A 13,610-nucleotide genomic window follows, 5' to 3' on the forward strand; every position below is an offset into this window, starting at 1 on the left:
AGAGAGGATGGGATTTTCCTCAGCAGAGCCGTCCTTGGTCTCTAAAGCCAGCCGTAGTTGCTGCCAGAAGACCCCGGTTTGCTCCCCAGCTCTGGGCCAGCTCAGGTATGTGCGTCTCTTCACTAGCTTCCTCATCCGGTGGTAGGGTGACAGCTGGTGGGTAGGGATCTCCTCCAGGAACACCAGAATCAGGACGTCCTTCTGCTCATCAAAGAGCCGGAAGCTGGCCACCTGGATCTCCCGGGAGCACCACTCACTCTCCAGGTAGCGGTGGCTGATGACACAGATGGTCTTGCGGCTTCCGTAGATGCCGTCCATAATGTTGTCTATGATGGGTTTGCCTGGCTGGAAGTCCCGGTGGTGGAGACACAGCTTCCAGCCCTGCTCTCCCTCCAGCTCTGGCAGAAGCTCCCTCAGGACCCAGGGCTCATCGTGGGCGTTGTAGGAGATGAAGGCATCGTACTGACAGCCATGAGGCGTGAGCTTATTCCTTTGCTTGGCGTCATAGAGGAAAGCCAGGAATAGGTAATAGCCGTAAATGACCTGCCATTTCAGGAAGTGGTAGGCAAAGGATGCTACCAGGGTGAGGAGGACCAGACAAGTGGTAGAAATGTAGTAGTAAAGTCCTAAGTGTACTATACAGAACTGAAGCTCAACATCCAACAGCTTGGTGTCCTTTAGATTGGCAGGATAGTTGCAGGTAAATTCTCCTGCACCAACAACTTGTGTTTGGTTGTCGCTCTCCATCCACTGGACAAACCAAGCATCGCTGCAGCCACAGGTGAAAGGATTATCTTGCATGTCCAGGTATGTCAAGGCAGGGAGAGATTGCAACACTGTCTCATTGACTACTGTTATGTCATTCTTGCTCACCTGCAAGAAAGTGACTCTACTGAGGTTTGCTCCTACGAGGAAATCTAAGGACTGAAGTCGTGCTTTGGACAGGTACATTCTGTTGAGCCTTGGGGTTGGGTGAAACAGCTTTGGTGTGAGGGCTGTGAACTCATTCTTACTGACATCAAGGTACCACAACCGTGGTGTGTGAATAAATGTGTTTGGGTGCAGGTCCTTAATATTGAGATTCCCTGCCTTGAATGCCAATAAAGATTTCAGACCTTCAAGGAAGTTGATAGGTAGATGACACAGTCCCTTGTGACGCTGACTGTGGATCTGCAGGTTCTCCAGAGATATCAGATGAGAGAAGGGTGGAGGGTCTAATGTATCATCATTTACGTATGTGATGTAATTACAGGATATATCAAGAGTTCTTAAGTGTGGAAGTCCCGTGAGCACAGTATTTCTTATGTCTATTTGAGTGATCTTATTTGACTGGAGTCTAAGTTCTGTAAGATTCACCAATCCCTCAAAGGCTCCATCTTCAAGGCTAGCAATCTGATTGTCAAATAAAAGAAGGGTCTTGAGTGATGCTAAGCCTTTAAAGTCTCCTTTAGAGATTGAGCTCAGCTTATTGTATGACATCGACAAATATTCTAGTTTGTGCAAACCACTCATGAATGCATCATTCAAGGTCAGGATTTTGTTTGATCCCAGTTTAAGGATCCTTAAGTCTATCAAATCCTGGAATACACATTCTGGAAGGTTGGAGATTTGATTGTGGAAAAGAAAGAGTTGTGTGAGTCCTGTAAGATTGGCAAAGTCAGGGCAGCCCAGTTCATGGATGATATTGAAGCTCAGATCCAGGATCTTCAGTGTAGGTAGATTTCTTGTGGCCTTTGGCATGGAAGAAAGCCTGTTGTGGCCCAGTTTCAAAGTACTTAATTGCTCCATTGATCTGAATAAAAGCTCAGACAGCTGATTGATATTATTATCACATACGTCCATTTCGGTCAACTGTTTACATGACTGCAGAAATTCCTTAGAGAGAACACTTATGTTGTTATGATGCAGTCGGAGCAAGCGAAGTGTGGGTATATTGCAGGCAATATCAGTGAGAGCCTTGACCCTCTCTTCACTAATGTCATACAGTCTCAGATGGACTAATGAGGAGTTGACAGTCTGCAGTACCATACCCATCCTCTCCAAAGACATCTCTATCCCGCTCAGGTTCAGACGTTTGACGTTGCTCAGAAAAGACCTGTCCAGCACATCCCATTCCATGTGTCCAAGTTGGCCACAGTAGGCGATGTCTAACACCTCAAGGTAAGGAAGAACATCTGCCGTGATCCTGAAGATTCCCAATGGATTCCGGGATAAATCCAACAGTCTCAGCTCTATAGAAGTGTTTGATATTTCCTGTGACTGGAAAGAGGTGAATTTGTTGCTCCCAATGTACAACTCCTGTAAGTGTGGCAATTGTACAATTGGCTGAACTTCCTTCATATTATAAAGGTTGTTCTTGGTTAAATTCACTGTCTTCAAACTGGAGAGAAGTTGAAAGGATGAGGACGCGATGGTTGTGATGACGTTGTTGTCCAGATGTAGCAGGGAGAGGTTTACCAGGCCCTGAAACAAATGGTCTGACAGGGTTGTGAGTCTGTTATGAGCCAGACCCAGCTCCTGAAGAGCCTCTAGGTGTCTGAGAGACCCATCATCCACTGAAGAGATCTGGTTTCTTGACATGTTTAGAATTTTGAGGTTTGATAGGCCTTTAAAATCCAACTTTCCAATTTTGGAAATGTTATTCATGGCCACATCTAAAACGCTTACTTTCCGTGGAATGTCTTTTGGTATGACTCCTAGGTTCCTCTTTTCACAGAGTACTTTCATGTTAGAGGGGTCACTGAGATTACCCCGGATTGTGCAGTTTTTCAGGAAGTACCCACATACTGGATCAGCAAGAACCCAGCAATACATCAGGAAACAAAGAAAGAGTCTCAGCTGAGAGAATGTAGAACCACTTTGTTCTCCTGGCATGGTTATCTTGAGTGTCATTGTGAGGAGCTTGACATCTACTTCAGATCTAGAGAGAATAACAAAGACAAATCCATTAACTAACTTACATCCTTTGGGGGCTGGAGATGTAACATAATTGAACAATTCAATGAAGTTGCAATAACACTGATAGCTGTTGGTATTGTGGTCCTCAAAATAACTGACAATTTATTATTTATAGGTCATCCAAATTATCAACATAATTCACAAGAAGTTTGCTTTACTGATAAAGACAAACTGGATTTGAAAGGAAAAAAGGTAAAGACCACTATCAAATTAGAAATGAGTATATAAGGGTAATAACATTGTCTGAATAAGAACAAAACACACATTTGTATGATATTTTTGAAGAGATACACCAGCAAAAGACAACTAAAAACAGCCAGACTACATAGTAATCATTTTTACTCACAATTGTCGGAAGAATACAGTCACAGTGAGCACCAGTGCAGCATAGGACTGTAATCACCTGAGTCGCGGTTCTACCACCCTGTTCCAAAGAGCACTTCCCTGGCATTTTACTGCACTAAACTTTGTTCAAAATATATATTGGTATTTGTCTAGATTGATTTCTCACAAACAGCTACAACACAATGTGAAAACTTAACTGACTGGGTTGACCTGACATACAGTTGACTAAGTGGCAGAAAACAAGGGGCAGAAAAGAAGAAGTGACAGAGAGAGAGAGTCGGGGGGAAGTCAGGCTTGTTTGCTCTCTCTCACAGTTGGACCGAATAAAATACTGATGCTGACCATATACGGGAACTTCCCGAGACCTGAGATATTTATTTCCTAGAACTAAGAACACGGGCGTTTTCTGAAGGCATAGAAAGCCCTCGCGGTTCCCCACTGCTGAATGTCTCTCTCAATTCCTTGGTCAAGGAAGATGACTGAACCAGAGTTCTCAGAGACACTTCTGTCTACTTTGTGTAATAACAGTTTGTGTCCAGTAGATGACAAAGTATACAAAGGAATGTGTTCGTAAAGAAATCTCAGAATGCAATTCTAATGCAGCATAGAACTTTCAAGAGGAAACGTGTTTAGGCTCCCAATGAGTAGCTAAACAAAACCAACTGATAAAATTGAAACCCAGTCCCATAGAGATGACAGTTATAAGACTGTCCATAATGTGTAAGTCTCAGGTTAGAATTCAGTGCATTTTCATTGAAGATTATTGAGTCAGGGAGAGAGTCATTTCATTCAGATTCAGATCAGATTGTTTAATAGTCACATGAACAGGGTTTCAGGTGTGATTGCAGGGTAGAGTGAAAATCTTCAGCTTTGAAATCCAACATGCAGAACTAGTGAAATAATATAATGAAAAGGGTGATAAAACAATAGAAATAGCACTATGTACATAATAACAACAATGGCATGCATGGTTAGATCATCTGTGAAGACAAGAGCTTCATGGGAAAGGGTTCAGTGATTTACAAAGCAGGTATGAGAGACGTTTTCACAGACATCATAGCAGACATAGTCCTTACTTGTGAGCCGGAACTGATACCACATTGTGATACCACAGTAGATCTACCTTGCTTGTATGTTCTTTATGATGTAATGTAAGTAATATGGATACTGTTTCCCCTTGTTATTGTTCTATTTCTCATTCCTACTTCATAGACTATATTTCATCCACAGGTGACAGGAAATAAAATGCAATGAAGGGGAGAATGACGTCGCTCTCATATCAAGGTGTGTGTGTGTGTGTGTGTGTGTGTGTGTGTGTGTGTGTGTGTGTGTGTGTGTGTGTGTGTGTGTGTGTGTGTGTGTGTGTGTGTGTGTGTGTGTGTGTGTGTGTGTGTGTGTGTGTGTGTGTGTGTGTGTGTGTGTGTGTGTGTGTGAGTGCGCGTGCGTGCGGAGGGTTAAGGTTAGAATTAGTGTAAGAATTAGGTTTAGGGTTATGGTTAGGAGCTAGGGTTAGTTTTAAGGTTAGGGTTAGGAACCAGGGTTAGGTCTATGGTTAGGGTTTAGGTTAAGTTTTGGTTTTGGGGTTAGGGTTAGGGTTAGAGGAAATTAGGATTTTGAATGGGACTGAATCGTGTGTCCCCACAAGGTTGGTTGTGTGTGTGTGTGTGTGTGTGTGTGTGTGTGTGTGTGTGTGTGTGTGTGTGTGTGTGTGTGTGTGTGTGTGTGTGTGTGTGTGTGTGTGTGTGTGTGTGTGTGTGTGTGTGTGTGTGTGTGTGTGTGTGTGTGTGTGTGTGGCAGAAGCGAAACAGGGAGTGGGAGTAAAGGTGGAAACAACATGTTTGATGTGTTTGATACACTCTTAGAATAAAGGTGCTATCTAGAACCTAAAAGGGTTCTTCGGCTGTCCCCATAGTAGGAGCCTTTGAGGAACTAGTTTTAGTTCCAGGTAAAACCATTTCCACAGAGGGTTCTACATGGAACCAGAAGAGTTCTACCTAGAACCAAAAAGGTTTTTCCTATGGGGACAGCTGAAGAACCCTTTTGAAAAAAAAAATCTAAGAGTGTACCATTCCATATGCCCCATAATGACAAAGCAAAAACAGCTTTTTTTATATGTTTGGAAATATATTATAAGAAATTTAAACTGAAATATCACGTTTACATAAGTATTGAGACCCATTACTAAATACTTTGTTGAGGCAACTTTGTCAGCGATTAAAGCCTCAAGTCTTCTTCTTGGCACATCTGTATTTGGGGAGTTTCTCCCATTCTTCTCTGCAGATCCTCTCTGTCAAGTTGGATGGGGAGTGTCACTGCACAGCTATTTTCAGGTCTCTCCAGAGATATTCGAACGGGTTCAAGTCCGGGCTCTGGCTGGGCCACTCAGGAACATTCAGAGACTTGTCCCGAAGCCACTCCTTCGTTGTCTTGGCTGTGTGCTTAGGGTCGTTGTCTTGTTGGATGTTGAACCTTAGCCCCAGTCTGAGATCCTGAGCGCTCTGAAGCAGGTTTTCATTGAGGATCTCTCTATACTTTGATCCGTTCATCTTTGCCTCAATCCTGACTAGTCTCCCAGTCCTTGCCGCTGAAAAAGATCCCCACAGCATGATGCTGCCACCACCATGCTTCACCGTAGGGATGGTGCAGGTTTCCCTTCAAACGTGACGCTTGGCATTCAGGCCAAAGAGTCAATCTTGGTTTCATCAGACCAGATAATCTTGTTTCTCATGGTCTGAGAGTCCTTTATGTGTCTACTGAGGAGATAGTTGTCCTTCTGGAAGGTTCTCCTATCTCCACACAGGAATTCTAGAGCTCTGTCAGAGTGACCAATGGGTTTTCGGTCACCTCCCTGAGCAAGACCCTTTTCCCCTGATTGCTCAGTTCGACTGGGCGGCCAGCTCTAGGAAGTCTTGGTGATTCCAAACTTCTTCCATTTAAGAATGATGGAGGCCACTGTATTCTTGGGGACATTCAATGCTGCAGAAATGTTTTGGTACCCTTCCCCAGATCTGTGCCTCAAAACAATCCTGTCTCGGAGCTCTACGGACAATTCATTCACCTCTAGGCTTGGTTTTTGCACTGTCAACTGTGGGACCTATATAGACAGGTGTGTGCCTTTCCAAATCATGTCCAATCAATTGAATTTACTACATGTGGACTCCAGTCAAGTTATAGAAACATCTCAAGAATGGTCAATTGAAACAGGATGCACCTGAGCTCAGTTTCGAGTCTCATAGCAAAGGGTCTGAGTCTTTATGTAAAATGTATTTCTGTTTTTTAAAATTATTATATTAGCTCAACCCTTCAAAAAACCTAATGTTGCTTTGTCATTGTGGAGTATTGGGTGTAGATTGATGAGGATAAAAAAAATTCAAAAATCTACTAAGGCTGTAACGTAACAAATTGTGGGAAAAGTCAAGGGATCTGAATACTTTCTGAATACACTGTGAATCCGATACACTCCATTTAGTATGGTTTGTTAGGTTTGTCATGGCTGCATATGACAGATGGGTGGGCAAATAACTTAAACATCTACCAACCCAAAGGTTGCGAGATCAAATCTCATCACGGACAACTTTAGCATTTTAGCTAGTTAAAACTGTTCAACTACTTACTACATTTTTGCTAATTAGTAACTACTTAGCTTATTAGCTAACCCTTCCCCTAACCCGAAACCCTTTAACCTAACTACTAAACTTAACCTTAACCCCTAACCCCTAGCCTTGCTAACGTTAGTGAGTTAGCTAACATTAACCACCTTGCCACCTAGCTAGATTTCATAACATATATTATGTTTTGCAAATTTGTTACATATTGTAAGATTTGTATGAATACATACCATACTAAACATATCATACTAAATTTGGCCTTGAAGATATATGTACAGAATAATATGAATTGCTCTGAGACCAGTTTGTCGGAAGCAGTGGATTGAGAACCAGCCCATGCAAAAAAACTGATAGCTTAAACTGACTTTGATGGGGATTTTTAAAATTATGTTACTTAGATTGACACATGGGCGCAGCAATACTCTTAGGAACTTCTTAAAGATGCACTCCAGGATGATAAGCACAGCAAAATCATAACATACTTTATAGTATGAAATAAATTTGTAATATATCATAAGAATAGGATTATCTTGCATGTCCAGGTATGTCAAGGCAGGGAGAGATTGCAACACTGTCTCATTGACTACTGTTATGTCGTTCTTTCCCACCTTCAAGAAAGTGACTGAGGTTTGCTTCTATGAGGAAATCTAAGGACTGAATTTGGGCTTTGGACAGGTACAGGCTGTTGAGCCTTGGGATTGGGCGAAACAGCTTTGGAGTGAGGGCTGTGAACTCATTCTTACTGATATCAAGGAACCACAACCGGGGTGTGTGAATAAATGTGTTTGGGTGCAGGTCCTTAATATTGAGACTCCCTGCCTGGAATGACAATAAAGATTTCAGTCCTTCAATAAAGTTGATAGGTAGATGAGACAGTCCCTTGTGACGCTGACTAAATATCCTGAGGTTCTCCAGAGATGTCAGATGAGAGAAGGGTGGAGGGTCTAATTTACCATCATTTACATATGTGATGTAATTACAGGATATATCAAGAGATCTTAAGCTTGGAAGCCCCATGAGCACAGTGTTTCTTATACCTATTTGAGTAATCTTATTTGAGCCCAGGTTAAGTTCTGTAAGGTTGACCAATCCCTCAAAGGGGCCATCTTCCATACTGGCAATCTGATTGTCAAATAAAAGTACATTCTTGAGTGATGTTAAACTTTTAAACTCACCTTTTCTTATAGAGCTCAGTTTATTGCCTGCCAAATTCAAAGTCTCAAGTTTGTGCAAACCATTCATGAAGGCTTCATTCAAGGTCAGGATTTTGTTTGATCCCAGTTTAAGGATCCATAATCCTTTAAAATCCTGGAAAACACATGTTGGGGATTTGATTGTGGAAAAGAAAGAGTTGTGTGAGTCCTGTAAGATTGGAGAAATCTGAGCAGCCTAGTTTATTGATGATATTGAAGCTAAGATCCAGGATCTTCAGTGTAGGTAGATTTCTTGTGGCCTTTGGTACGGAAGAAAGCCTGTTGTGGCCCAGTTTCAAAGCACTTAATTGCTCTATTGATCAGAATGAAAATTCAGACAGCTGAGTAAGACCAGTATTTGATATGTCCACTTCTGTCATGTGTTTACATGACTGGAGAAATTCCTCAGAGAGATTACCTATGTTGTTATATTCCAGTCGGAGTACGCTGAGTTTTGGTATATGGCAGGCAATATCAGTGAGAGCCTTGACCTTTAGCCTTGAGCTGTTTACAAGGTCTTGCAATCTCAGATGGACTAATGAGGAGTTGACAGTCTGCAGTACCATACCCATTATCTCAAAAGACATCTCAATGCCACTCAAGTTGAGACGTTTGACGTTGCTCAGAAAAGACCTGTTCAGCACATCCCATTCCATGCGTCCAAGTTGGCCACAGTAGGCGATGTCTAACACCTCAAGGTAAGGAAGAACATCTGCCGTGATCCTGAAGATTCCCAATGGATTCCGGGATTTCCTGTGACTGGAAAGAGGTGAGTGAACCTGTTGCTCCCAATGTACAACTCCTGTAAGTGTGGTAATTGTACGATGGGCTGAACTTCCTTCATATTATAAAGGTTGTTATTGGTTAAATTCACTGTCTTCAAACTGGAGAGAGTCTGAAATGATGAGGAGCTGATGGTTGCAATGAGGTTGTTGTCCAGATGTAGCAGGGAGAGGTTGGCCAGGCCCTGAAACAAATAGTCTGACAGCGTTGTGAGTCTGTTATGAGCCAAACCCAGTTCCTGAAGAGCCTCTAGGTATCCAAGAGCCCCATTGTCCACTTGAGAGATCTGGGTTCTGGGCATATTTAGAATTTTGAGGTTTGATAGGCCTTTAAAATCCAAATTTTCGATCTTGGAAACCTTATTCATGGCCAAGTCTAAATTGCTTACTTTCTGCGGAATAGCTATAGGTATGACTTCAAGAATCCTGTTATAACAGAGTACTTTCATGTTAGAGGGGTCACTGAGATTACACCGGATTGTGCAGTTTTTCAGGAAGTACCCACATGCTGGATCAGCAAGAACCCAGCAATACATCAGGAAACAAAGAAAGAGTCTCAGCGGAGAGAATGTAGAACCACTTTGTTTTCCTGGCATGGTTATCTTGAGTGTCATTGTGTCAGAGGCTTCCCACTGGGTACACACTGGTTGAATCAACGTTATTTCCACCTAATTTCAATGAAATGATGTTGAACCAACGTGGAATAGACGTTGAATTGACGTCTGTGCCCAGTGGATTGACGTCTTCTTCAGTTCTACAGTAAATAACAAAGAAAAATATAGTGACTAACTGTTAGACGATTTTGGTGCTGGAAATATTACATAATTAGACAATTTAATTCAATTGCAATAACATTGACAGCTGTTGGTATTCTGGTCCTCAAAATAACTGACAGATTATTATTGATAGGTATTCCAATATATCAACATAGCTCACAAAAGTTTACTTTACTGATAAAGACAAAGTATAATAGAGGATAAAAGGAGAAGACCACTATCAAATTAGAAATGAGTAGAAAAGGGTAAAAACATTGTCTGAATAAGAGAAATCACGAAACATATTGTTTCATGTTTTTTAGTAGCTAGACAAGCAAAAAACAATGAAAAACATAGCCAAAATACGTGGTAATCAGTTTTACTCATAATTGTCAGAGGACAGTCACAGTGAACGCTAGTGCAGCAGGACTGTGATCACCTGAGCCCTGGTTCTACCACCCTGCTCCAAAGAGCACTTCCCTGCCTTTAAACATAACTATATGAACCCTTTGTTTAAAAAATAGTCTTAGTCTTCGATAACTTTTTGACTTGTAAGCACAGATACAGCACAAAGTGACTGGGTAGACGAGATTAAGTTAAAGGGACTTAAACAACCACCCGAGCCACTGCCTGCTCATCCCGCTATCATCCAGAAGGCGAGGTCAGTACAGGTGCATCAAAGCTGGGACCGAGAGACTGAAAAACAGCTTCTATCTCAAGGCCATCAGACTGTTAAACAGCCATCACTAACATTGAGTGGCTGCTGCCAACACACTGACTCAACTCCAGCCACTTTAATAATGAGAATTTATGGAAATTGATGTAAAATATATCACTAGCCACTTTAAACAATGCTACTTAATATAATGTTTACATACCCTACATTACTCATCTCATATGTATATGTATATACTGTACCCTATATCATCTACTGCATCTTTATGTAATACATGTATCACTAGCCACTTTAAACTATGCCACTTTGTCTACATACCATACATTACTCATCTCATATGTATATACTGTACTCGATACCATCTACTGCATCTTGCCTATGCCGTTCTGTACCATCACTCATTCATATATCTTTATGTACATATTATTTATCCCTTTACACTTGTGTGTATAGGGTAGTAGTTTTGGAATTGTTAGGTTAGATTACTCGTTGGTTATTACTGCATTGTCGGAACTAGAAGCACAAGCATTTCGCTACACTCGCATTAACATCTGCTAACCATGTGTATGTGACAAATACATTTGATTTTATTTGATTTGGAGAGAGAGAGAGGAAATGTGTCATTCTCCTTTTTGGTTGAGGAACAGACGATTTACCATAAGTGAGGAGGTAGTGAGAAGAAAGTCAATGAGTAAACATCCCAAAATTGGACGTCAGAAGAAAATGCTGTTGCTGACCCCAATAATGAAGTAAACTTAGAATTAAGAAATCATTTCTGAGAACTAAGATATAAAGCACATTCTGATCCAAAATTCTAACTGGTTCTAGCACTTACTAATCTTCCGCTGTTGATGAAATACAAAATGGTTTGATTGCTGCTCACCCAAACCAGTAAATCTCTGAAACATCAAGTTATGTCTTATTGCTTGGTCAAGGAAATGTCTAAACCAGTGTTTTTGAAGACACACTTCTTCGTGTCTCCTTGTTGTAATAACAGTTTATGTCCACTAGATGACGTACTATGCAAAGTTATGTGTTAGTTAAGAAGGCTCAGGATGGCAGGGAATGCAACATGGAATTAGTAACTTTTCAAGAGGCTGGCTATTTAGGCTCACATCAAATATAGCTTAACAAAACCAACTGATGAAATTTAAACAAAGAGCTTCAGAGAGCTGAACATTATAAGTATTATAAATTGGTACATATTTTGTAACTCTCGTGTTTGAATTCATTGCATGGCCTTGGACGATTATTGAGTGAGGGATAGTTATTTGTGTGTAGTGGTGTAAAGTACTTAAATTACAAAATACTTTAAAGTACTACTTAAGTGGATTTTTTGGGTATCTGTACTTTACTATTTATATCTTTGACTACATTTACTTCACTACATTCCTTAAGAAAATATTGTACTTTTTTCTCCATACATTTTCCTTGACACCCAAACGTACTCGTTACATTTTGAATGCTAAGCAGGACAGGAAAATGGTCCAATTCACGCGCGTATAAACCAATAAATCCCTGGTCATCCATGCGGACTCACTCAACACACATGCTTCGTTTGTAAATGATGTCTGAATGTTGGAGTGTGCCTCTGGCTTTCCGATTTTTTTTTATGGTGCCATCTGGTTTGCTTAATATAAGGAATTTAAAATGAGTATATTTTAAACCAAATAGCTTTAGACTTTTACTCAAGTAGATTTTTCTGGGTTACTTTTACTTGAGTAATTTTCTCAAGTATGATGATTGGGTACTTTTCCCCACCACTATTAGTGTGATATTCTGCGAAAACAAGAACTTCATGTTAAATGGTTCCGTGTTTTACAAAGCAGATATGAGAGAAATATTCACATACATCATAGCAGACATAGTCTTTATTTGTGAGACAAAACTGATGTTTTGACAAAACTGATGCTTTATGATGTAATATAACTAATATAGATACTTTTTCCCTTTGTGCACTGACTTTCCCCTTGTTATTATTCTATTTATCATTCCTACTTCATAGACTATATTTGATCCACAGGTGAAAGGAAAGAAAATTGAATAAAGGGAGATAGAAGTACATGTCTTACTCATATTAAGGTGTGTGTGTTCAACCTGGCTTCAGAACAATTCGTAGGATTTGGTATGTTGATTTTCTCCCTCCATTTAGTATGATATATTGTGTGTACACACCAATGAGTGTATACACAACCCTGACTATAGTGTACACCCACTGCCACTGTTAGAATACTCTATTTTAAAGTTGGGGGAGTTCTCATAGCTGCTGCTGAGCAGAGCAGAGCGCGTACCCCCACATATTAAATCAACCACGCCTGGCCTCGACTAGTCCGACGGCCATATTGAATGTCTTCACAAATCGCCTTACGGTGGATCTCAATTGCACGGTTTTCTCACTCATGTCCGTTCTAACAGGCTTCACGAGCAAATTGGAGGTGACAAGAGTACATTAAATATATTCGTTTAGTTTACAGCGTGGATAACCTGAAAGCATTGAATACTCCGAATTGTGTCGGTCTTTGAAGCTGTAGTCCTTCACCAGAGGTGAGTTTGTCTCCTTTGAAGAGCTTCTGCAAGATGATGGAAAAGGGGCGATTGTTGTGTACTCCGCGTGTTGTAAAAGTTGGCTAAGGCAGGCCTTCTTTTCAAACTTAATACTGATACATGTGTGAGAGAAATAAAATGTCTTTATCTCTGAAAAACGTTTTTTGTAAGATAAGCTACTTTTATTATTTGCGCAGTAAGAGTTTGCACTTAGATGAAAGCACAACGTTATGCTATGGGACACGCGGTCACATCTGTCTCGCGAAGATTTCAAAACTTGATTTAACTTATCTTGCTTGCAAAAACGTTTTTGTTAATGTGACATGCACTGCCTCGTGTTTTTAGAACTGAAACGTAGCCTATAATATCATTCCAGTTTTCCCTAGTCATAGTGCATCATTATTAGCAAGTATAATTTCGTTTCATTCGTTGGGTTAACCTGTTCAAATGTAGCATTGGCGCGTTTTGACGGTTGTCATCTATTGCAATGGGAGGCGGGCGGGTGACTAGTGTAACCAGTGTTGCAATGATTGTAACAATTTTGCTCGACGCGATCACTGTCTATACATTACAGTCTAGAACAAATCATTCCGTTACTTTCTACAGGCGCCAATACTTTAGTAACGTTACCCCAGTGCCACAAACACCGGCCCTACCCAACGTTTTTTTATGCATGACCATATTTTTGTAATGTACATAAGTGCTTGAACCCTCTATCTTACTAAACTTAACTCAATTTACCATCTACT

General features: G+C 40.8%; 2 protein-coding genes and 1 pseudogene across 4 annotated transcripts in view; 1 reads left to right on the top strand and 2 right to left on the bottom strand.

The window, feature by feature from the left end:
* Positions 1–3,544, bottom strand: part of LOC118363839 (uncharacterized) — a 31,653-nt gene extending 28,109 nt beyond the window's left edge. Inside the window, 2 exon segments of the mRNA XM_052487025.1 lie at positions 1–2,920; positions 3,305–3,544. Coding sequence (XP_052342985.1) covers positions 1–2,892 — 2,892 coding nt within the window. The 5' untranslated portion in view covers positions 2,893–2,920; positions 3,305–3,544.
* Positions 2,915–9,188, bottom strand: LOC118363183 (carboxypeptidase N subunit 2-like; annotated as a pseudogene).
* Positions 9,189–12,596: 3,408 nt separating this feature from the next.
* The window catches only part of LOC118363840 (radixin-like), a 31,530-nt gene continuing 30,516 nt past the window's right edge, over positions 12,597–13,610 (top strand). The window contains exon 1 of one of the 3 annotated variants that reach the window (XM_035745108.2): positions 12,597–12,861. The gene's annotated coding sequence lies outside the window, so the exon portion shown is untranslated. The remainder of the gene's footprint in view (positions 12,862–13,610) is intronic. The other 2 variants (XM_035745107.2, XM_035745109.2) reach the window with 2 other exon arrangements.

The sequence above is a fragment of the Oncorhynchus keta genome, chromosome 30 (assembly GCF_023373465.1).
Source record: "Oncorhynchus keta strain PuntledgeMale-10-30-2019 chromosome 30, Oket_V2, whole genome shotgun sequence".
NCBI lineage: Eukaryota > Metazoa > Chordata > Actinopteri > Salmoniformes > Salmonidae > Oncorhynchus > Oncorhynchus keta.